General features: G+C 36.8%; 1 protein-coding gene across 1 annotated transcript in view; it reads left to right on the top strand.

The window, feature by feature from the left end:
* Window positions 1-19,805, top strand: part of LOC112413459 (protein hinderin-like) — a gene marked incomplete at its 5' end in the record, with an annotated part of 223,289 nt that overhangs the window by 96,389 nt on the left and 107,095 nt on the right. The window contains one exon of the mRNA XM_024765408.1: window positions 2,499-2,606. Coding sequence (XP_024621176.1) covers window positions 2,499-2,606 — 108 coding nt within the window. The remainder of the gene's footprint in view (window positions 1-2,498; window positions 2,607-19,805) is intronic.

Raw genomic sequence — 19,805 nt, 5'->3', positions numbered from 1 at the left:
AACCCATTTTGAGTTAATTCTTATGTGACGTGTAACATGTAAGATACTGGTCTAATTTCATTCTTTTGCACGGGGCTGTCCATTGTTCCCAAAACCATTTATTGAAGAGACTATCCTTTCCCAATTGTGTTTTCTTGGTGCCCTGATTAAAGATTATTTGACCACATATGCAAGGGTTTATTTCCAGGTTTTCTATTCTGTTTTATTGGTCTTTGTGACTGTTTATATGTCAGTTTGTATGTGTGGGTGTGTATACTCACTCATTTGATTTTGTATTTTGATTTAGTATTTTTCTCACTTCTATTTATTTCTGATTTACTCTTTTTACTTCCAGTTTCTTTTTTTTAATTATTTATTTATTTATTTATTTATTTATCTTTGGCTGCATTGGGTCTTTGTTGCTGTGCACGGGCTTTCTCTAGTTGCGGTGAGCTGGGGCTACTCTTTGTTGTGGTACGCAGTCTTCTCATTGCGGTGACTTCTCTTGTTGCGGAGCACAGGCTCTAGGCCTGCGGGCTTCAGTAGTTGGGGCACATGGGCTCAGAAGATGTGGTTCGCGGGCTCTAGAGCGCAGGCTCAGTAATTGTGGTACACGGGCTTACTTGCTCCGTGGCATGTGGGATCTTCCTGGCCCAGGGATTGAACCCATGTCCCTTGCATTGGCAGGTGGATTCTTAACCACTGCACCAGCAGGGAAGCCCCTCTTCTAGTTTTATTAAGCTATAATTGGCATACAGCACTGTATAAGTTTAGGGTGTACAGCATGATAATTTCACTTACATACATCATGAAATGACTACCAAGATAAGTTTAGTGAATATCTATCATCTTATATAGATACAAAATTTTTTTTAAAAATGTTTTTTCCTTTTGATAAGAACCATTAGGGTTTACTCTCTTAACAACTTTCATATATAACATACAGCAGTGTTAATTATATTTATTATGTTGTTTATTACATCCCTGGTACTTGTTTATCTTATAATTGGAAGTTTGTACCTTTTAACTACTTTTATCTAATTCCCCTTCTCCCTACCTATCGTCTCTGGTAGCACAAATCTCACCTTTTTATCCTATGAGTTTGTTTCTTTGTTTGTTTTTGAAGTATAATTGACCTACAATACTATGTTAGTTCCTGGTATATAAGATAGTGACTTGGGCTTCCCTGGTGGTGCAGTGGTTGAGAGTCCGCCTGCCGATGCAGGGGACACGGGTTCGTGCCCCGGTCTGGGAAGATCCCACATGCCGTGGAGCGGCTGGGCCTGTGAGCCATGGCCGCTGAGCCTGCGCGTCCAGAGCCTGTGTTCCGCAACGGAAGAGGCCACAACAGTGAGAGGCCCACGTACTGCAAAAAAAAAAAAAAAAAAAAAGATAGTGACTTGATATATCTATACATTTCAAAATGATCACCACAATAAGTCTAGTTGTCATATGTCATCACACAAAGATATTACATAATTATTGACTATAGTCCCCATACTGTACATTTCATAGCCATGTCTCATTTATTTTGCAACTGGAAATTTGTACTGTACCTCTTAATCTCCCTCACCTATTTCTCACCTACCCTGACCCCTCTCCCCTCTGGCAACCACCTATTTGTTCTCTATATTTATGACTCTGTTTCTGTTTCATTATGTTTGTTCATTTGTTTTGTTTTTTAGAGTCCACATATAAGTGAAATCATACAGTATTTATCTATCTCTGTCTGACTTATTTCACTTAGAAAATACCCTCCAAGTCCATCCATGTTGTTGCACATGGCAAGATTTTATCCTTTTGTATGGCTGTGTAATACTCCATTATATACATATACCACATCTTCTTTATCCATTCATCTGTTGATGGACACTAAGGTTGCTTCCATATCTTGGCTATTGTAAATAATGCTGCAGTGAACACAGGGACGCATGTATCTTTTCTGTTGAATCATTAGCATTTTTGTTTTCTTCAGATAAATACCCAGGAGTGGAATTGCTACATCATATAATAGTTCTATTTTTAATTTATTGAGGAATCTCCATACTGTTTTCCATAGCGGCTACACCAATTTACATTCCTGCCAACAGTGCACGAGAATTCCCTTTTCTTCACATCCTTGTCAACACTTGTTATTTGCTGTCTTCTTGATAATGGCCATTCTGACAGGTGTGAGGTGATATCTCATTATGGTTTTGATTTTCATTTCCCTGATGGTAAGTGATGTTAAGCATCTTTTCATGTCCCTGTTGGCCATCTGTATGTCTTCTTTGAACAAATGTCTATTCAGATCCTCTGCCCATTTTTTTAACCTGTTTATTTGGTGTTTTAGTGTTGAATTGTATGCCAGTACTGTTTTGACTATAGCTTTGTAATATAGTTGGAAATCAGAGAATGTAATGCTTCCAACTTTGGTCTTCTTTCTCAAGATTTAGCTATTCAGGGTCTTTTGTGGTTCCATACTAATTTTAGTATTGTTTGTTCTATTTCTATTTCTATGTCTAAATTTATTTTTACAGGTTAAGAACTCAAGCTGTATTTAAGTCAAGAGAACTGGTTGCTAATAAAGACATTACTAAACCCGGAGAGCTGAGGCTGGATATGAATGAGAGTGGCTCTGGACCAAGGTAAACTTGGGTGGTCGGTGAAGGCAAAATATGTAGCACACAGATATTAAGGATATGGTTGGTATATATTTATAGCTTCATATTGGTGAATCCAGTTTTCTGAATATATGAATAAATATATTCACATTATAAATTTTTGAAAAATATAGAAAAGTGTAAAGAAGAAAATAAAAATCATTCATAATCCTACCATTCAGAGACAATCCTATGAGGCCTTTTCCCCTCTCTCTTTCATAATAATAATTTCTGTATCATAATAGGGATTATGCATATACAGAATTTTATTTTTTGCTTTTTTTTGTGTATCCCAGTTTCTGATGTCCTTTTTTATGAAAACATGATATTAATTCATTTAACAAATATCTATCATGTGATGAATATTACTCAATATTTATCAGTAAGCCTATTATTGGATAATATAAGGTTTTACTATTATACAATAAATTATGCTTTGAGGAACATTTCTGTACATACATTTTTAATGTATGCAGAATTACTAGCTTAAAGTACTTATAAATCCTTTTAAGATTCTTCTTTTTTTTACATCTTTATTGGAGTATAATTGCTTTACAATAGTGTGTTAGTTTCTGCTTTATAAAAAACTGAATCAGTTATACATATACATGTGTTCCCATATCTCTTCCCTCTTGCATCTCCCTCCCTCCCGCCCTCCCTATCCCACCCCTCTAGGTAGTCACAAAGCACCAAGCTGATCTCCCTGTGCCATGCGGCTGCTTCCCACTAGCTATCTGTTTTAAGTTTGGTAACGTATATATGTCCATGCAACTGTCTCACTTTGTCACAGCTTACCCTTCCCCCCTCGCCATATCCTCAAGGCCATTCTATAGTAGATCTGTGTCTTTATTCCCGTCTTTCCCTTAGGTTCTTCATGACATTTTTTTTTTCTTAGATCCTTGTCTGGTTTTGGTATCAGGGTGATGGTGGCCTCGTAGAATGAGTTTGGGAGTGTTCCTCCCTCTGCTATATTTTGGAAGAGTCTGAGAAGGACAGGTCTTAGCTCTTCTATAAATGTTTCATAGAATTCTCCTTGAAGCCATCTGGTCCTGGGCTCTTGTTTGTTGGAAGATTTTTAATCATAGTTTCAATTTCAGTGCTTTTGCTGCATCCCATAGGTTTTGGGTCGTTGTGTCTCCATTGTCATTTGTTTCTAGGTATCTTTTGATTTCCTCTTTGATTTCTTCAGTGCTCATCTCATTGTTAAGTAGTGTATTGTTTAGCCTCCATGTGTTTGTATTTTTTACAGATCTTTTCCTGTAATTGATATCTAGTCTCATAGCATTGTGGTCTGAGAAGATACTTGATACCGTTTCAGTTTTCTTAAATTTACCAAGGCTTGATTTGTTGTTTTGGGGTGTGTTTATCTTTCTATACTTTTTTTATGCTTACATGTATATAAACATCTATATACATTTGAGATCAAACTGAACACATTACTTGTTAATCTTTTTTTATTCCACTTAATGGTGCTTTAATGGTCATTTGTCAGGTTCTTAGATGTAGAACTGTAGTAAGCAGAATAATTGTTCCTCCGAGACATCGGTGTTCTAATCCCTGGAATTTCTGAATATGTTACCTTATGTGGCTAAGGGACTTTGCAGTTATGATCAAGGGAACATACCTTGAGAGAGGGAGATTATCCTGGGTTATCTGTATTGGCTCCGTCTAATCACATGAGTTCTGAAAAATGAAGAACCTTCCCTTGCTGTGTCAGAGAGATAAGACAAAGGAGGAGGAGAGATATGAAGCAGAGAATGCGTCAACCTGCCTTTGCTGGCTCTGAAGATGGAGGAAGGATGTATGACCAGCCAAGGGATATAAGTAGCTTCTAGAAGTTTGGAACAGTTCTCATCTGCTGGCCTGCAAGGAAGTGGGAATCTCAGTCCTCAGACTGCAAGGAACAGAATTCTGCCAACAGCCTGAATGAGCAAGGAAAACAGATCCTCCCCTACAGCCTCCAGAAAGGAACATAGAACCCGCCGACACCTCAATGTTCACCCAGTGAGATCTGTGTCAGACTTCTGACCTACAGAACTATAGGATAATAAATTTGTGTTGTTTAAGTCACTAAATTTGTGGTAGTTTGTTATACTGGCAATACAAAGTTAATACAAATTCTAACTTATTTCCTATAAATGGATAATCATTCCTGGTTTCTATAGAAACATGAAATAATATACACTGTACGTTATTCAGCACTTGTATTGTCAGACACTGATATTGTTTCAAGTTCTTTACCACTGCACAGAATGCTTTAATAAGCATGACTGTACTTACATTCTTGTGTTCTGGTACTTTTATTTTTTTAGGATAAATTTCCAAAAATGAAATTGCTAGGTCAAAGGCTATTTTTATGTTAGGCTATTTTATATAATTTACAATTATAATAATCCATGCTAACTTTCTTTTCCAAAAGGTTATAGCAATTCATACTCACACTTGCAATTTATGCAAGTTTTCATCACTGTTAGTCAGGTAGGTGTATTAAATGCTTTAGAAACTAGTGCTCCAATCTAAGAGATGGACATGCTTTAAACTGTAGTGCATCTGGGCATGCATGTCCTACATTCAAATAATTATGACAAAAATAAGGTAAGACTATGCACTGCTTCCAAAAAAAGTCTTCCCTAATATGTCTTCGATAAGATCATAGATCTTTTAAAATTTTAATATGTAGTATAAGGGTTTGAAGAAACTCTGGCAACTGTTTCTGAAGTCTGACGGTCATTGGGAAGCCAAGAATTGTCACTCTGCAGCCCTTAAATTATTTAAGCTAATGTGAGATTAAAAGAAGTAGAGACAATGAGTTCATTTGTCTTCTTGATTCATTTGGCTATGGAAATGATAGCCAAACCCAAGAAAGAGGTAGAGATGAGTCCAGGGAGAATAGTGTACAGCCTTGAGCAGGCTTTGTAGAATTATTTAAATGAAAATGTCTGCTGACTTTAAAAAATGTAATCAAGCATTGTTATGGGAAATGACCTTTTTTCTACCTTGCAGGCTCTTTGATTTTGGCAGTAGAACTCCCTAGATAAAAATTTAATTTTAAGCTGAATTTTCTTTATTTGGAAATTTAAATTATCTCAGTATTAAAAATGCTCTGTGTATTTAAAATATTAAATCACTCAAGTGAGGCATTAAGAATTTGGAACTAAAATAAATGAGATAATGAGGAAGTGAAAAACATATTTTTTATAATTAACAGCTCATTTTGAGTTAATTATATACAATTACCAAAATCTAATTGCAACTTATTTTCTATTATCTGTGGGAAGAATCACAGTCAAGGGAGCTCACATTGCTGCTTTCCTGCATTAATGCTATAGAATGGGAATCAATAATATGTGAGGCCTGAATGACAAATATGAGCAAATAGTAGAGCACAGCTGAGCCAAACCATTGGAAGGTAACTGTCACATGAAAGATGGTAAAGACTTAAAAAGTCACGAGCAATTCTGATTGCTCATAGGTTCTCTGGTTTGTTTTTTAGTTTGCTTGATGTTTGTTCGTCAGCTATGCAGAGATGACCCTTATAAACTAACATTAGTTTTGTAAATCTGCAGATTCCTAAAAATATGACCATTTTTGTATTTTCATATAATAATGAGCAATTCAACAAAAAGTTTATTAAACACCTATTATTTTTAAAAATCTGGCTTGCTAAGTACTGTAGGAAATGTAAGAAGCCCCTAACAGTAGAGTAAGGCAAATATACAAATATTTATCATCTATAAAGAATAGAAGAGCTATGAAAGAAATACAAAGAAATTAAGAAAAAGGTTTTTCTAAGAGGTAATATTTAAAATAAATCCTAAAATATAGGGTAGAATTTTGATAGGCTATGGGATATATAGAGAGGTGTGTGTGTGTGTGTTTCTGATGGGAGAAGACATGGAAACAGTCTGAGTAAAGGAAGAAAATCACACAATGAGGCACAGCAGTAAGTATGCTTTAGTATGACCAGAAGAGTTAGGGAAAATGAATCCAAAGATTACATTAGTAAATTAGATTAGATTATGAAAGGGTTTAATTCTCAGGCCAAAGATTATGGACCTGTGTGACTGGAATAATAAAAAACTAAGAAAAAAGAACTGATTTTGTGATGAAGAAGATTAAGTTGATTTAAAGACCATTGGAATAAGAATCAAGAATTCCAGGTTTTAGTCTTTCTAATAATTAGCCGTGTGGCTTTAAAAATATTGCTGTGTGCCTCAATCTTCTTGCCTTGTAAATGAGAGTTAAACTGGATTTTACTAAGAGTTTCTTCCATCTCTAACAGTTCATGATTATTAAACAGGTTTCCAGCAAAGCTATCTTTGCCTGGGGGAGGAGGGGGAGGAGGAAGGGCAGGAGTGGGGGAGGATGTAAGTAGAAATTTGGATCTAAATTTCCTAAAAGAAATTGAATTTAAAGATTTAAATTTGGGAGTCATCTGCATTGATGTTGCACCTGTGAGAAAAGATGCTAATTTCTGGGAAAAAGTTTATAGAGAAATGTAAACAGAACCTTAGAAAATGCCTACATGTGGGAATCTGAAAGAAGAAAAATGACAATGTGAAAAGTTGAGAAAGAAACAGCCTGGGGCAGTGTCATGGAAACAAAGGAGAAAAGGCAGAAATGGTACTTTGGAAAGAAATTTGGTGGAGGGAGTATAATTTTAAGAATAGGAATGACCTAAACATTTTTATAATCTTGGGGAAGTGGCTAGTTAAGGAAGAGATTACAGAAATTCCATAATTAATGCAGTGTAGTCCTAGAAAAGGTAGGGGGATCAATTCAAATCACTTGTCAATTTCTCAATTATTTGTGCTGGCTTCTCTTTCTCTGCTTGTACCTGGACCCATACCTTCTTTCTTCTTTCTACACACTCTCCCTATGTAGGCCCTTGACTTTAAATATCATCCATATGCTAATAATTCCCAAATTTATCTCTACAGGCCTGACCTTTCCTCAAGGCATTAAACCCACAGATCTTGTCCACACAACTTCCACTAGACTGTCTCACAGATAGACATCTCACAGATCACAAAGCTAAAACAAATCTTGTGGCCTTTTTCCACCACCCACTCCACATTCACCCCATCCCAGACTTCGCCATCTCAAGAATTAATATTAGTTGCTCAAGTCAAAAAATGTTCTTGATTTCTCTCCTTCCTTCCTTCTCCCCTCCAAACAATCTATAAGCACATTCTTTTGTTTTTGTTCTACCTCCAAAATATATGCACTCCTCCCACCACAGTCCAAGCCTGGACTTCTGCAGAGGTTTCCTAAGTAGTCCACTTTATTTATTTCTGTTCTTACCACCCCTACAATCCATTTTCCACAGCAGCTGGAAAAATCATTCAAAAATATCAATCTACTTTCTTGCCTTAAACTCTTCAAAGCCCTCAGTGCACAAAGAATAAAATCTGAACTCCTTGGCTGGCTTAGAGTGTTCTACATGATCTGGCTTCTACTTTTCTCATCTCATACCACTCTGTGTCTTAAACACGTAGTCATCCCTACACCCGTTTTATTTAAAATTCAAACTTCCTACCATGGCCTTTAGGGCACTTTATGCTCTACTATCTTGACTTTGCACTTTCTTCCTTGCATCCTATGTTCCAACCATTGGCCTTGGTCTTCTTTCAGTTTCTAGTGCATGCTGCATCATATGTATAGCTGCCTTTAGCACTCTTAACCCTCTTCTTCCTTCTATTAACCTATTTAGATGAGAGCTTAAATATCATCTCCTGAGAGGGTGTTTTCCTGATCACCCTATGTAAAAAGCGTGTCTCCCATTGCTCCCTGTTTCAGTACTCTGAAGTCCCACACACCAACACCCAACTTTCAGCTTCATGAGTGCATAGATCACAATATGTGTTACAGTTGATATATCTTATACATGTTATGCAGATTGTATCTTCAGCATATAGTAGGTGCCTATAAAATATTTGTGGAATGGGTTTTTTGTAAGATCCCAATCTTCTCAGTAAAGTAAGAAGGGAGATCATCTACTAAAAATGGTGACAGTAAGGATAGCATCTGGTAGGAGGATGCTTGGAATAGCCTCAAAAGAAGGTATAGGAAGAAGTCATCAAAAGATGATGAATAAGGGCTTCCCTGGTGGCGCAGTGGTTGAGAGTCCGCCTGCCGATGCAGGGGACACGTGTTCGTGCCCCAGTCCAGGAAGATCCCACATGCCGCAGAGCGGCTGGGCCCGTGAGCCATGGCCGCTGGGCCTGTGCGTCCGGAGCCTGTGCTCCGCAACAGGAGAGGCCACAGCAGTGAGAAGCCCGCGTACCACAAAAAAAAAAAAAAAAAAAGATGATGAATAAGAAGTATTACATCTATAATGTAGAAATTCCCCCGAATTTCTGATTTATCTGATAAGATAAACTACCCCAAATAGGCAACTCTCAGAAAAGTAAACCTCAAATAGCCAATACATATATAAAATCTTCTCACAACTAATCTTGGAAAAATGGAAATTAAAAACAGCAAAAGTAAGATTTTAAGATGAATTTAAGCTGATTTTAAATCAATAAATGGGTAAAACTGAAAAGTTTAATAATATCAAGTGTTAACAAGGCTGTGGGGAAACAGGTCCTTTGATACACTGCTGGTAGGAATGCAAATTGCTAGAGCCACTTTGGTGGTCAATTTGACAATATCATTTTACAATTATTTTTGGCATAGCAACTCCCCTTCTGATTATCTTCTCCTACCTTCTAACTTCTCTTCATTTCTTTGCTCTTTGTAACTCATAGATAACCTTTTGGCCTAAAGAATTGCTCATGCAAAAAGAGAACATTTGTCTCTCTCAAAATTCTTTAACAACATGTCTGACTAACGTGGGTGGGGATCACTGCTGTCTACCTTAGACACATTAGACATCATCAGTAAAACTGTAAAATAGGGCTCAGAGACATTGCAGCATAAAGCATAACTAAAGTAAAATGAGAAAAAATTGTCCTATTAGTTGAATTTACATAGCTTTGCTAATAGAGAAATTTTCAGGGATTAGACTGTGATCTTCATATCTTCTCTCAATTTTTTTTGGAGCTATAATATAAAAATCTCTTTCCTCTTCAGTACTTTCTTCTAGACCCACATTTTAATCTTTTTAAATCCTTCACCTTTTTGATAAATATAAAAATCATCACTTAAAATTACCATATGACCCAACAATTCCACTCCCAGGTAACATACATCCACACAAAGACTTCTGTGTGACTGCTTATGGCATCATTATTCAGAATAGCCGAAAAGTAAAAACAAGCCAAATGTCCAGTAGCTGGTGAATAGGTAAACAAATGTCATATATCCATACAATGTAATATTTGGCAATAAAAAGGAACACATATTAATACATTCTACAGCAAGGATGAACCTTGACAACATGCTAACTGAAAGAAGGTCATCACAAAGACCACAAATTGTGTCTTTCCATTTATATGAAATGTCCAGAAAAGTCAAATCTATAAATAAAGAATGTAAATTAGTGATTGCCTAATGCAGGTGGTGGGAATGGAGAGGAACTGCAAAACGCATGGGGTTTCTTTTTGGGGTGTTGGAACTGTTATAAAGTTAGATTGTGGTGATGGTTGCACTTCCTAAGTGCACCTACTAAACTTACTAAGAATTGCTTTAAATGGGTGAATTTTATAGTATATATTTAAATTTATCTCAGTAAAACTTTAAAAAATCGTCTTCATTTTTAGTATTTTTCAATATTCAAAATAAAGATAGCTAAGAACAAAAGAGATAGTACAAAGCTTTGCTTGCTTTCAGACTGCATCAGCCTTTCTGTCTTGCTCCTCAAGATTTTTCTTACCCCTTCCTGTACTTGGGAATTGCTTTTTAAAGCTTAGTTCTCCAAGATGGCATCCCATTCTGTATTTATAACAGATACAATGATATGACAAGCAGGAGCAAATACTATTCAAATTCTATTTATGAGACCTATTCCCTGGTGAATAATTTTATTTTTAAAAACTATATAACCAAAAAATTTTAAAAGATAAACTGGTGATAAATATATAATTTATTAAACCCAGTTTTCCTTTTTCTTAATTTTAAGCATTATGGGGATGGAAGCACATCCCTCAGTCTGGTGCCTGTTCTATCCGTGCCTTACCATGACCTTACATAGCCTTCAAGAGCAAAGCTTCCTTCTTACTTTCCATACTAGTGTACCTCCCTTCTCTACCCTTAGCACAAACACAGGTTTTCAAATAATAGCTATAGATTGAAACATAAGGCTACTTAGAGTTCTCCCAAGCTATTGTCTGCATGTGCTTTGTTACTTTGCAGATTGATAGCACTCAAATAGGAAAAGGCAAACCTTTGCCCCTTGTATAGCATATCCTTAGAATTAGCTTCATGTGTGATATCTACATGTTCTTGGCTCTGGATAATTTAAATCACATTTGTCATCTTAGAACATAATGAATTTGTGGGATAAGTATTTTCTGAACTGGCAAGTCATAGATTTTTCAGGGTGTTAGATTATTTGGCTGCATAGCATTTTCCCAGGGTCTGGTTTATATGTACATGTGGGTAGAGGATAGAGAGCATCATCTACAGAAATTAGAAAAATCTCCTGAAGAATATTACCTCTACCACTGGTTAAATACAAGGAGCTGGATAATGAATTGTATAAATATTTACACTTTATCAGCTGCACACAAATGAATAACATGGTGGTTTTCCACCTTTGCTTTAACATACTTACACAAATCTTTGTGAAAGTAATTTTCTCGCAGCCAACAATATTAGCGGGATTGGGGAATTGGAAGTTTCAGTGCAGCTTGCTTTGATAACCTCATTCCCAGATTTATTTAGAATAAGAGCTATTTGATTTCTTTTTAGACAGTAACTGCCTGTCCTGTTCCAATCTGAAACATATGGGTTCTTGTCACAATATGGAACAGAGGTGGCATCTTGGATAGTGAACATTGTTTCCCAGGAGAGAGAGAAAAACAGTTGTGCTAGAGGTGTCAGTTGGTTTAAAAATATCATTTATTTTTTAGCATTTTTTGCAAGCCCCAATAAATACAGATTAGTATGAAGCCTACAAATGCAGATTTAATTATCATATCAAATCTTTGGTAGAATACAAAGGACTGTTTCTGGATATTATGACCTAGTTGATAAAATATGTCCATTCTTGAGTCCTTCTTTTTCTCTACAAATACATAATATTTTTCTATGAAAGGAATCTGTGACATATTGCTGTGTTTCATCTGTACAGTTGAAGTATTTGCACATAAGATATTTTGCAGAGGGAAAAGGGAGTAAGAGCTAAGACAAAATGAATGGAGGCCAAAAGCATTTTACCAAAAGCGTCACGTTGGCATATAAGACTTTTTTTTTTAAGGATACATTAAATGTCCTTTTTTAAATTTTATACATTGAATTTTACACAATCAATTGGAAAAAAGGTTCTAAGAAAACAATGAAACACAGGTAGAGAATAAATAACTAAAAGACTGATTCTGATTTATTTTCTTTGTGTCCTTAGTACACCATCATGCTACGTTTTTTGTTTTTTTTTAATTTATTTATTTTTGGCTGTGCTGGGTCTTCGTTGCTGCGAGAAGGCTTTCCCTAGTTGCTGCAAGTGGGGGCCACTCTTCGTTGCGGTGCGTGGACTTCTCATTGCGGTGGCTTCTCTTTGCGGAGCACAGGCTCTAGTCGCACGGGCTTCAGTAACTGTGGCACGTTGGTTTAGTTGCTCCGCAGCATGTGGGATCCTCCCGGACCACGGATCAAACCCGTGTCCCCTGCATTGGCAGGTGGATTCTTAACCACTGCGCCACCAGGGAAGCCCCCACCATGGCATATAAGACTTTTATATGCCTATAAAAGAATGGAGGCAGCAAGATTAAGACTAGTGATTATTAGATCAATTAATTTATTCTTGTTTTCAGCAGTCCCAACAGTTCTCTCTGAAAGGATGTAAAGTTTTTAGGTGCCGTAAAAGTTTTTTTATTTTTAATTAACAGTAGCTTCGGGTGGCTTTTCTAACTGCCTAGATATAGTTTAAAAACTGATTGTTGGATTCAGGACAATTGAATATGCAGAGGACAAACACATATAAATGCAAAAGTTTAAAAATCAAGGCATTCTTTTATTTGTAGAAGTGTGTATTCAGGAACTCTGGGTAGATCGGGTAACTGGGGGGTTATTGAAGGTAAGATGAAAAGAAATAATGACTGTTTCTGAGCATACCTTTTGATCATAAAGTGTCTGCAGATATGGTTATGATCTTGATTATCCTGTGGTGGTTTGCTGTAGGTGGATGCCTGTCTCAGAAGAACTGGCTATTACATGTGAAACGGTGCTAATTTTTGATAATCTACAGAAAAAAAAATTTATATTGAACTCAACTCCTTTGTTTTTCTCTTTCTCCAGTGGTGGAAAGGATTGATTTCTGTGTTGCTTTTGCTATTTGGCATTTTCTCTTTTGGTAAATAGGGTGTGCAAGCTTTAATCCTTTAACCTTGAATCTGAACCCTTAGCTATTGGATGGAAAGAGGATCTTTCTTTATTATATCATGTGGCATGGTGAAGGATTGTGTAGGTCAGGGACAACCAGGGAAACAGAACCAGTAGGAGGTATGTATTATGAGGTGTATTGCAAGGAACTGGCTAAGGCAGGTCTGAAGTCCATAAGGCAGGCTGTCAGTAAGGGCAGGCTGTAAATCTCAGGTAAGGGCTGAAGCTACTGTCCACAGTGGGGATTTTTTTCTTTTTCAGGGAAGCCTCAACTCTGCTTTGAAGGCTTCTCAAGAAATTGAATCAGGCCCATCAAGATTACCTAAGATTTTATGGATTTTAATCACATCTGTAAAATACCTTCACAACACCACCTAGTTTAGTGTTTGATTTATGAACTGTAGCCTAGCCAAGTTGACATATAAATAAGACCATCACTGTCCACCCCTTGTCAACTTGGCACCCATACGCATCTCCTTAAACTGTATTTAATCTCTAAGTAGAGATAATAAAAAAGGAGTACTCCCACATAACGTGATACAACTATCCCAAATACAACTCAAAACATCCTTTCCCCAGAAGAGGATGTGAAGTCCTTGGGTGATGGTCACTCTTCTCCTTGATATCCTTTCATTTCAATGTTGTGATGTAAAGTTAATTATTATTAATGCATCTTAGGTGATAAAGGGATAAGATAGGAGAGAAAACAAAAATATTTGGTTAATATACGTATACAAACATTTATAACAAAATAAGGAAGAAATACTCAACTATTACAGTCCTTATTTCTGCAACTGACCACATGGCTGTAGCTGGTATTTATAACTATTTGTTCCACTACCCATTCCATATTCCCTTTGCTGTCAGCGAACACTTCAGCTAGTCGTGGTTCTTTGTCTGGTGGGGTGACCCAAAACTTCACTCCTGAAGGAGCGGGCTATTAACAGTCGTGCCTGAATTGGATTTCTATAGCCTCCCATTGACTTGTAATCATAGGACACCCTAAGGGAGCTCCTGTATTCCAAACATATTTCTCCTTATCTCCATTGTGTAATAGCAGCTCATTTCCCTCTCAGTAGTTATGATCAGTTACCCTAGCCTGTACAGTAACCCTTTTATTTGTCTGATAATTCAGAGGCATGAGGAGCCCAAAGTGGTTGGGTGGCAGTGTCATCTTCCAGTTCAGTGGAATCACTGTGGTGTCTCCTAGTAGAAACATTCCTCCCTTTGGAACTAAGACCTCTAGACCAATAGACCCTAAGTTCATGGGGAAGGAAAGCAAAAAACTTGCTAACGGATCACTCTGGTCCGTGGTGAGTGGGCTACTTCCATTTCCATCTTCTTTCTTGGACTTGTGAATCACGGCTATGGGAGAAACAGCACCACATATTGGATACTGATTTAAAGCATATTTAGAGCATCCTGTAGGACCTTTCTTCAGCCCCACAAGGTATTGCCTCCTAGCTGGCATTGTTGCAAGTCATTAAAGGCCACTTCATTGTTCTTCAGGATAGCTGCTTCAGGATAACGGGGGATATGCTAAGACAAGTGAATTTCATAAGCATGGGCATATTGTACTATTTAACTTGCTGTGAAGTAAGGGTTTTTTTTTGAAGGAATATTTAATAATTTATTAATAAACATGAGCTGTGAGAGACAAATGTATTATAGGAATGAAAATACTGTAAATATAAAACATAATAGAATTCTAAAGGCCTTTTTTTGGGGGCTGGGGGGAAGCACTGGACAAATAAGTGATTCCTGCATCATGCACAGCTTCCTCAGCACCCAGCTCCCTTAGCAGTGTGGGCTTCTCCAGCATCATGCTCCAAGCAGCACTCAGCAGCCAGCAGCTTTCCCCAATACTCCCCTCTCCCCTCTAGGCTGTTTTGTAGCAGAGTTCCTCTAGTGAGACATCGTCCTTTGAACAGAACTCCCAGACACTCTAGAGGAGGCCTGCATGCCAAATCGAGCCACCAGGTGTTTTTGTAAAGTTTCACTGAAACCTAGCTACAACCATTCCTCTAGTCAGTACCGGGAAGTTTCGCATTCCAACTGCGGAACTGAGTAATTGTGACAGAGACTGTATGCCCCACAAAGCCTACAATATTTACCATTTGGCCTTTACAGAAAAGTTTGCCAACCCTTGTCCGAGAAGATGGATTTCTAGCAAGATCATAGGTCAGATTTCCAGAAAGTTCTGTTGGCCATGCTCCCTCCAATAAAATCTGAATCTAACCTCTGTGAGTGAAGGCTTCATCTTCATGAGTCTAGCGCAGCACCTAGGGGTGGTAACTGCTCTTTCTATCTACTCTTTCTATATTCTCCAGAGTTCCATGTACCTCTTGCTAGCCAATCACTCATGACTTCAATTCCATGTTATAATTAATAATTCCTAATGTTAAACATTTCCTGTTCAAATAATTCTATAATGTCTCTCTCCTCACTGGACCTTGACTGATATACAATGAATATTATTTTTCCTCCCTTTAGTAAGTTCTTTTATCAGAGGCAATGCTGTGTAAAATACCATGATGATAAATAAACCATTCTGTAGATCCATGGATGGTAATTTTGGTATAAGCAATGTGGGCACAGAAGACAAATCCATATCTAGAGTAAATGTCTATTCCAGTAAGATATATCTCCAGCCCCCTGACAGCTACTAATACTAGATACCTACAATCTATAAATTGAAAAAAGACAGAGGGAAAAATTAAACATAAACAAAAGCATAAGGCTAGAATGAATACTGTGGTACTAGATTAGAGTTGGAGACATTAGTATATATATATGTTTATGTATTGTCTTAGTCTGTTCAGGCTGCCATAACCAAATACCAAAGACTGGGTGGCTTAAACAAAAAAAATTTATTTTCTCACAGTTCTGGAAGCTGGAAGTGTGAAATCAGAGTACCAGCATGTTCATGTTCTGGTGAGGGCTCTCTTCTTGGCTTGCAGATGGCTGCCTTTTCACTGTGTCCTCACATGGTGGAGAGAGAGTGAGCAAGATCTCTGGTGTCTCCTCTTATGATGGCACTACTCCCGTCATAGAGCATCACTCTCATAACCTAAACCTAAGTACTTCCCCAGAGGCCCCCATCTCCAAATACCAATACCATCACATTGGGGGTTAGGGCTTCAACATATGGATTTTAGGGGGACATAATTCAATCCATTTTGTGTGTGTGTTTGTGTGTTCACACAGAGATGGATGTGTATATATATATATATATATATATATATATATACACACACATATAGGTTAGTATACATAATATATATTTCCTATGCTGAGAGGTCCTGGCTGGAAGCAGTGATACAGAGTAGCAATGAGCACACCCAGCACATAGGTCTTGGTTTCTAAATACCATTCTCCAGTAAAATAAACCAGGACTCCTAAGAAAAATGCCTAATTAGAAGGATGGGACAAAGAAAAGATGAGCCTGAAGCCAGAAAGAAAGAAAGTACTCAAAAATCAAAAGGATGATGGAATGTCAAGGGGACAGAGGAGCTAACCTAAAAGAGCCTCCAATGGCCCAAACTGGAACAATTTGATCAACAAAACAAATAGTGTGATACTGGATTACAACCCAAAGTATAAAATAACCGTAGATGAGTCCATACTGATATAAATGGATGATCAATGAATAAGTAAATGAAAGAAAAGGGACAGGTCTTTCTTCAGAAGAATTCCAAATAATTTAAGTAAATACTTCCCTCTCTGGGAGGTAGAGCTTGAACTTCACTCTGCTTGAGTGTAACTTAGTGACTCACACCCACGGAATAAGAAGGATTTGGAAAGGAGGAAAGCCATACTTTACAGTGGAGAAATATGGTGAATACTATCTTAATCAAATTATCAAGACTAACATCACCAATGAATAGTCATGTAGATATCATGTAACCCCTCATATGTTGTGATAAGGAACGAACTTCACCTCTGTAGTTTTCTTCCCAAACACTAATAGCATTGTACTTATGATGGTGGAAACAAAGACAAGTCCAATTTGAGGAACATTGTACAAAATACCTGACCAATTCTCCCCAAAACTGGTCAAGTAAAGTCATGAAAGACTGAGCAACTGTCACAGGCCAAAGGAAACTAAGAAGACATGATGACTAAATGCAGTGTGGAATATCCTGGAACAACAACAGTAAGTGTAAAACCTGGTGAAATCCAAATAGTCTAGGGTGCAGTTAATAGTTATGCACCAATGTTGTTTTCGTAGTTTCGACAAATGTACCATACTATTGTAAGATGTTACCATTTTTTTAACATCTTTATTGGAGTATAATTGCTTTACAATGGTGTGTTAGTTTCTGCTTTATAACAAAGTGAATCAGCTATACATATACATATATCCCCATAACCCCTCCCTCTTGCATCTCCCTCCCACCCTCCCTATCCCACCTGTCTAGGTGGTCACAAAGAACCGAGCTGATCTCCCTATGCTGAAGTGAGAGAGTGGCATGGACTTATATATACTACCAAAAGATGTTAACTTTTAAAAACCTTTTATTTGTTTGTTTGTTTATGTTCCCCTGAACTGTATTCTGTTAAATTAGATCAATTTCTTAATACCATTAACATACTATCTTGATTAATATAGCTTTGTTGTTGCTGCTGCTGTTTTCTTCCAGTTTTATTGAGATATAATTGACATACAGCACTGTATAAGTTTAAGGTGTACATCATAATGATTTGACGTACATACATCATGAAATTATCACAAAAATTTGGTGAACATCCATCCTCTCAAAGAAATAGAAAAAAATTTTTCTTATGATGAGAACTCTGAGGATTTACTCTAACAACTTTCATGTATAACATATGGTGTTATGTATGAAGCAGCGTTAATTATATTTATCATATTGTACATTACATCCCTAGTACTTGTTTATCTTACCTGGAAGTTTGTACCTTTTGACTGCCTTCATCCAGTTCCCCCCCCCCCGACACACCTCCCTCCTCTGGGAACCACAAATCTGATCTAAGAGTTTGTTTCTTTGTTTACTTTGAAGTATGATAGACCTACAACACTATGTTAGTTCCTCTTACACACCATAGTGATTTGGTAGTGCTATACATTTCAAAATGAGCACCACAAGTGTAGTTACAATGTCACCATACATAGGTATTAACTAGATTCCCCACATTGTATATTTCATAGCTGTGACTCATTTAATTTGGAACTAGACGTTTGTACCTATTAATCTCCCTCACCCATTTCTTCCCCCAACCTCCATCCTTTGACAACCACCTGTTTGTTCTCTGTATCTATAACTCCATTTCTGTTTTGCTATGTTTGTTCATTTGTTTTGTTTTTTAGATTCCACATATAATTGAAATCATACAGTATTTGTCTTTCTGTGTCTGACTTATTTCACTAAGCGCAATACTCTCTAGGTCCATCCATGTTGTTGTAAATGACAAGATTTCATTCTTTTTAATTGCTGTGTAACATTCCATCATATATATAGCTTATTTATTCAGTCATCTATTGATGGACCCTTGGGTTTTCTGTATCTTGGCTATTGTAAATAATCCTGCAATGAACATAGGGGTGCATGTATCTCTTCAAATAGTGTTTTCGTTTTCTACAGATATATACCCAGGAGTGTAATTGCTTGATCATAGAGTAGTCCTATTTTCAATTTATTGAGGCATCTCTGTACCATTTTTCATAGTGGCTGCACCAGTTTGTATTCCCACCAATATTACATGAGTGTTCCCTTTTCTGCACATCCTTGCCAACACTTGTTATTTGGCATCTTTTGTTAATAGCCATTCTGACAGGTGTGAGGTGATATTTCACGGTGGTTTTGATTTGCATTTCCCTGATAATTAGTAATGTTGAGCATCTTTTCATTTGTCTATTGGCCATCTGTATGTCTTCTTTGGAGTAATGTCTATTCATGTCTTCTGCCCATTTTCTATTTGGGTTGTTTTTTTGATGTTGAGTTGTATGGGTTCTTTGTGTATTTTGGATATTAACTCATCAGATACATCATTTGCAAATATCTTATCCCATTCAGTAGGTGGCCTTTTCATTTTACTGATAGTTTCCTTACTGTCCAAACGCTTTTTAGTTTGATAAAATCCCATTTGTTTATTTTTGTTTCCCTTGCCTGAGGAGACATATCCAAAAAACAATATTGCTAAGACTGATGTCAAAGAGCATACTGTTTATGTTTTCTTCTAGAAGTTTTATTATTTCAGGTCTTACATTCAAGTCTTTAATCCATTTCGAATTTATTTTTGTGCATGGTATGAAAGAGTACTCCAGTTCAATTCTTCAGCATGTAGCTGTCCAGTTTTCCCAACATTATTTATTGAATAGGCTGTCTTTTCACCATTCTGTGTTCTTGCCTCCTTTGTCATAGATTAATTGCCTATATAAGTGTGGGTTCATTACTGGGCTCTCTATTGTATTCCATTGATCTGTGTGTCTTTGAAACTCCCCTGAAAATCTAAAATTATTCCAAGCTAAAAACTTTATTTTTTAAAACAGGAAAGTATAAAGACATAATAATATGCAAATGAATCAGAGAAAGTGGGGGTTTTTTGTTCTTTTTTTTTTTTATTAAATTTTTTTTATTTTTTTATTTTTTATTTTTAACATCTTTATTGGGGTATAATTGCTTTACAATGGTGTGTTAGTTTCTGCTTTATAACAAAGTGAGTCAGTTATACATA

The sequence above is a fragment of the Neophocaena asiaeorientalis genome, unplaced genomic scaffold, assembly GCF_003031525.2.
Source record: "Neophocaena asiaeorientalis asiaeorientalis breed wild unplaced genomic scaffold, Neophocaena_asiaeorientalis_V1.1 scaffold886, whole genome shotgun sequence".
NCBI classification, from domain to species: domain Eukaryota; kingdom Metazoa; phylum Chordata; class Mammalia; order Artiodactyla; family Phocoenidae; genus Neophocaena; species Neophocaena asiaeorientalis.
This window is presented reverse-complemented; position numbering and strand designations above follow the sequence as displayed.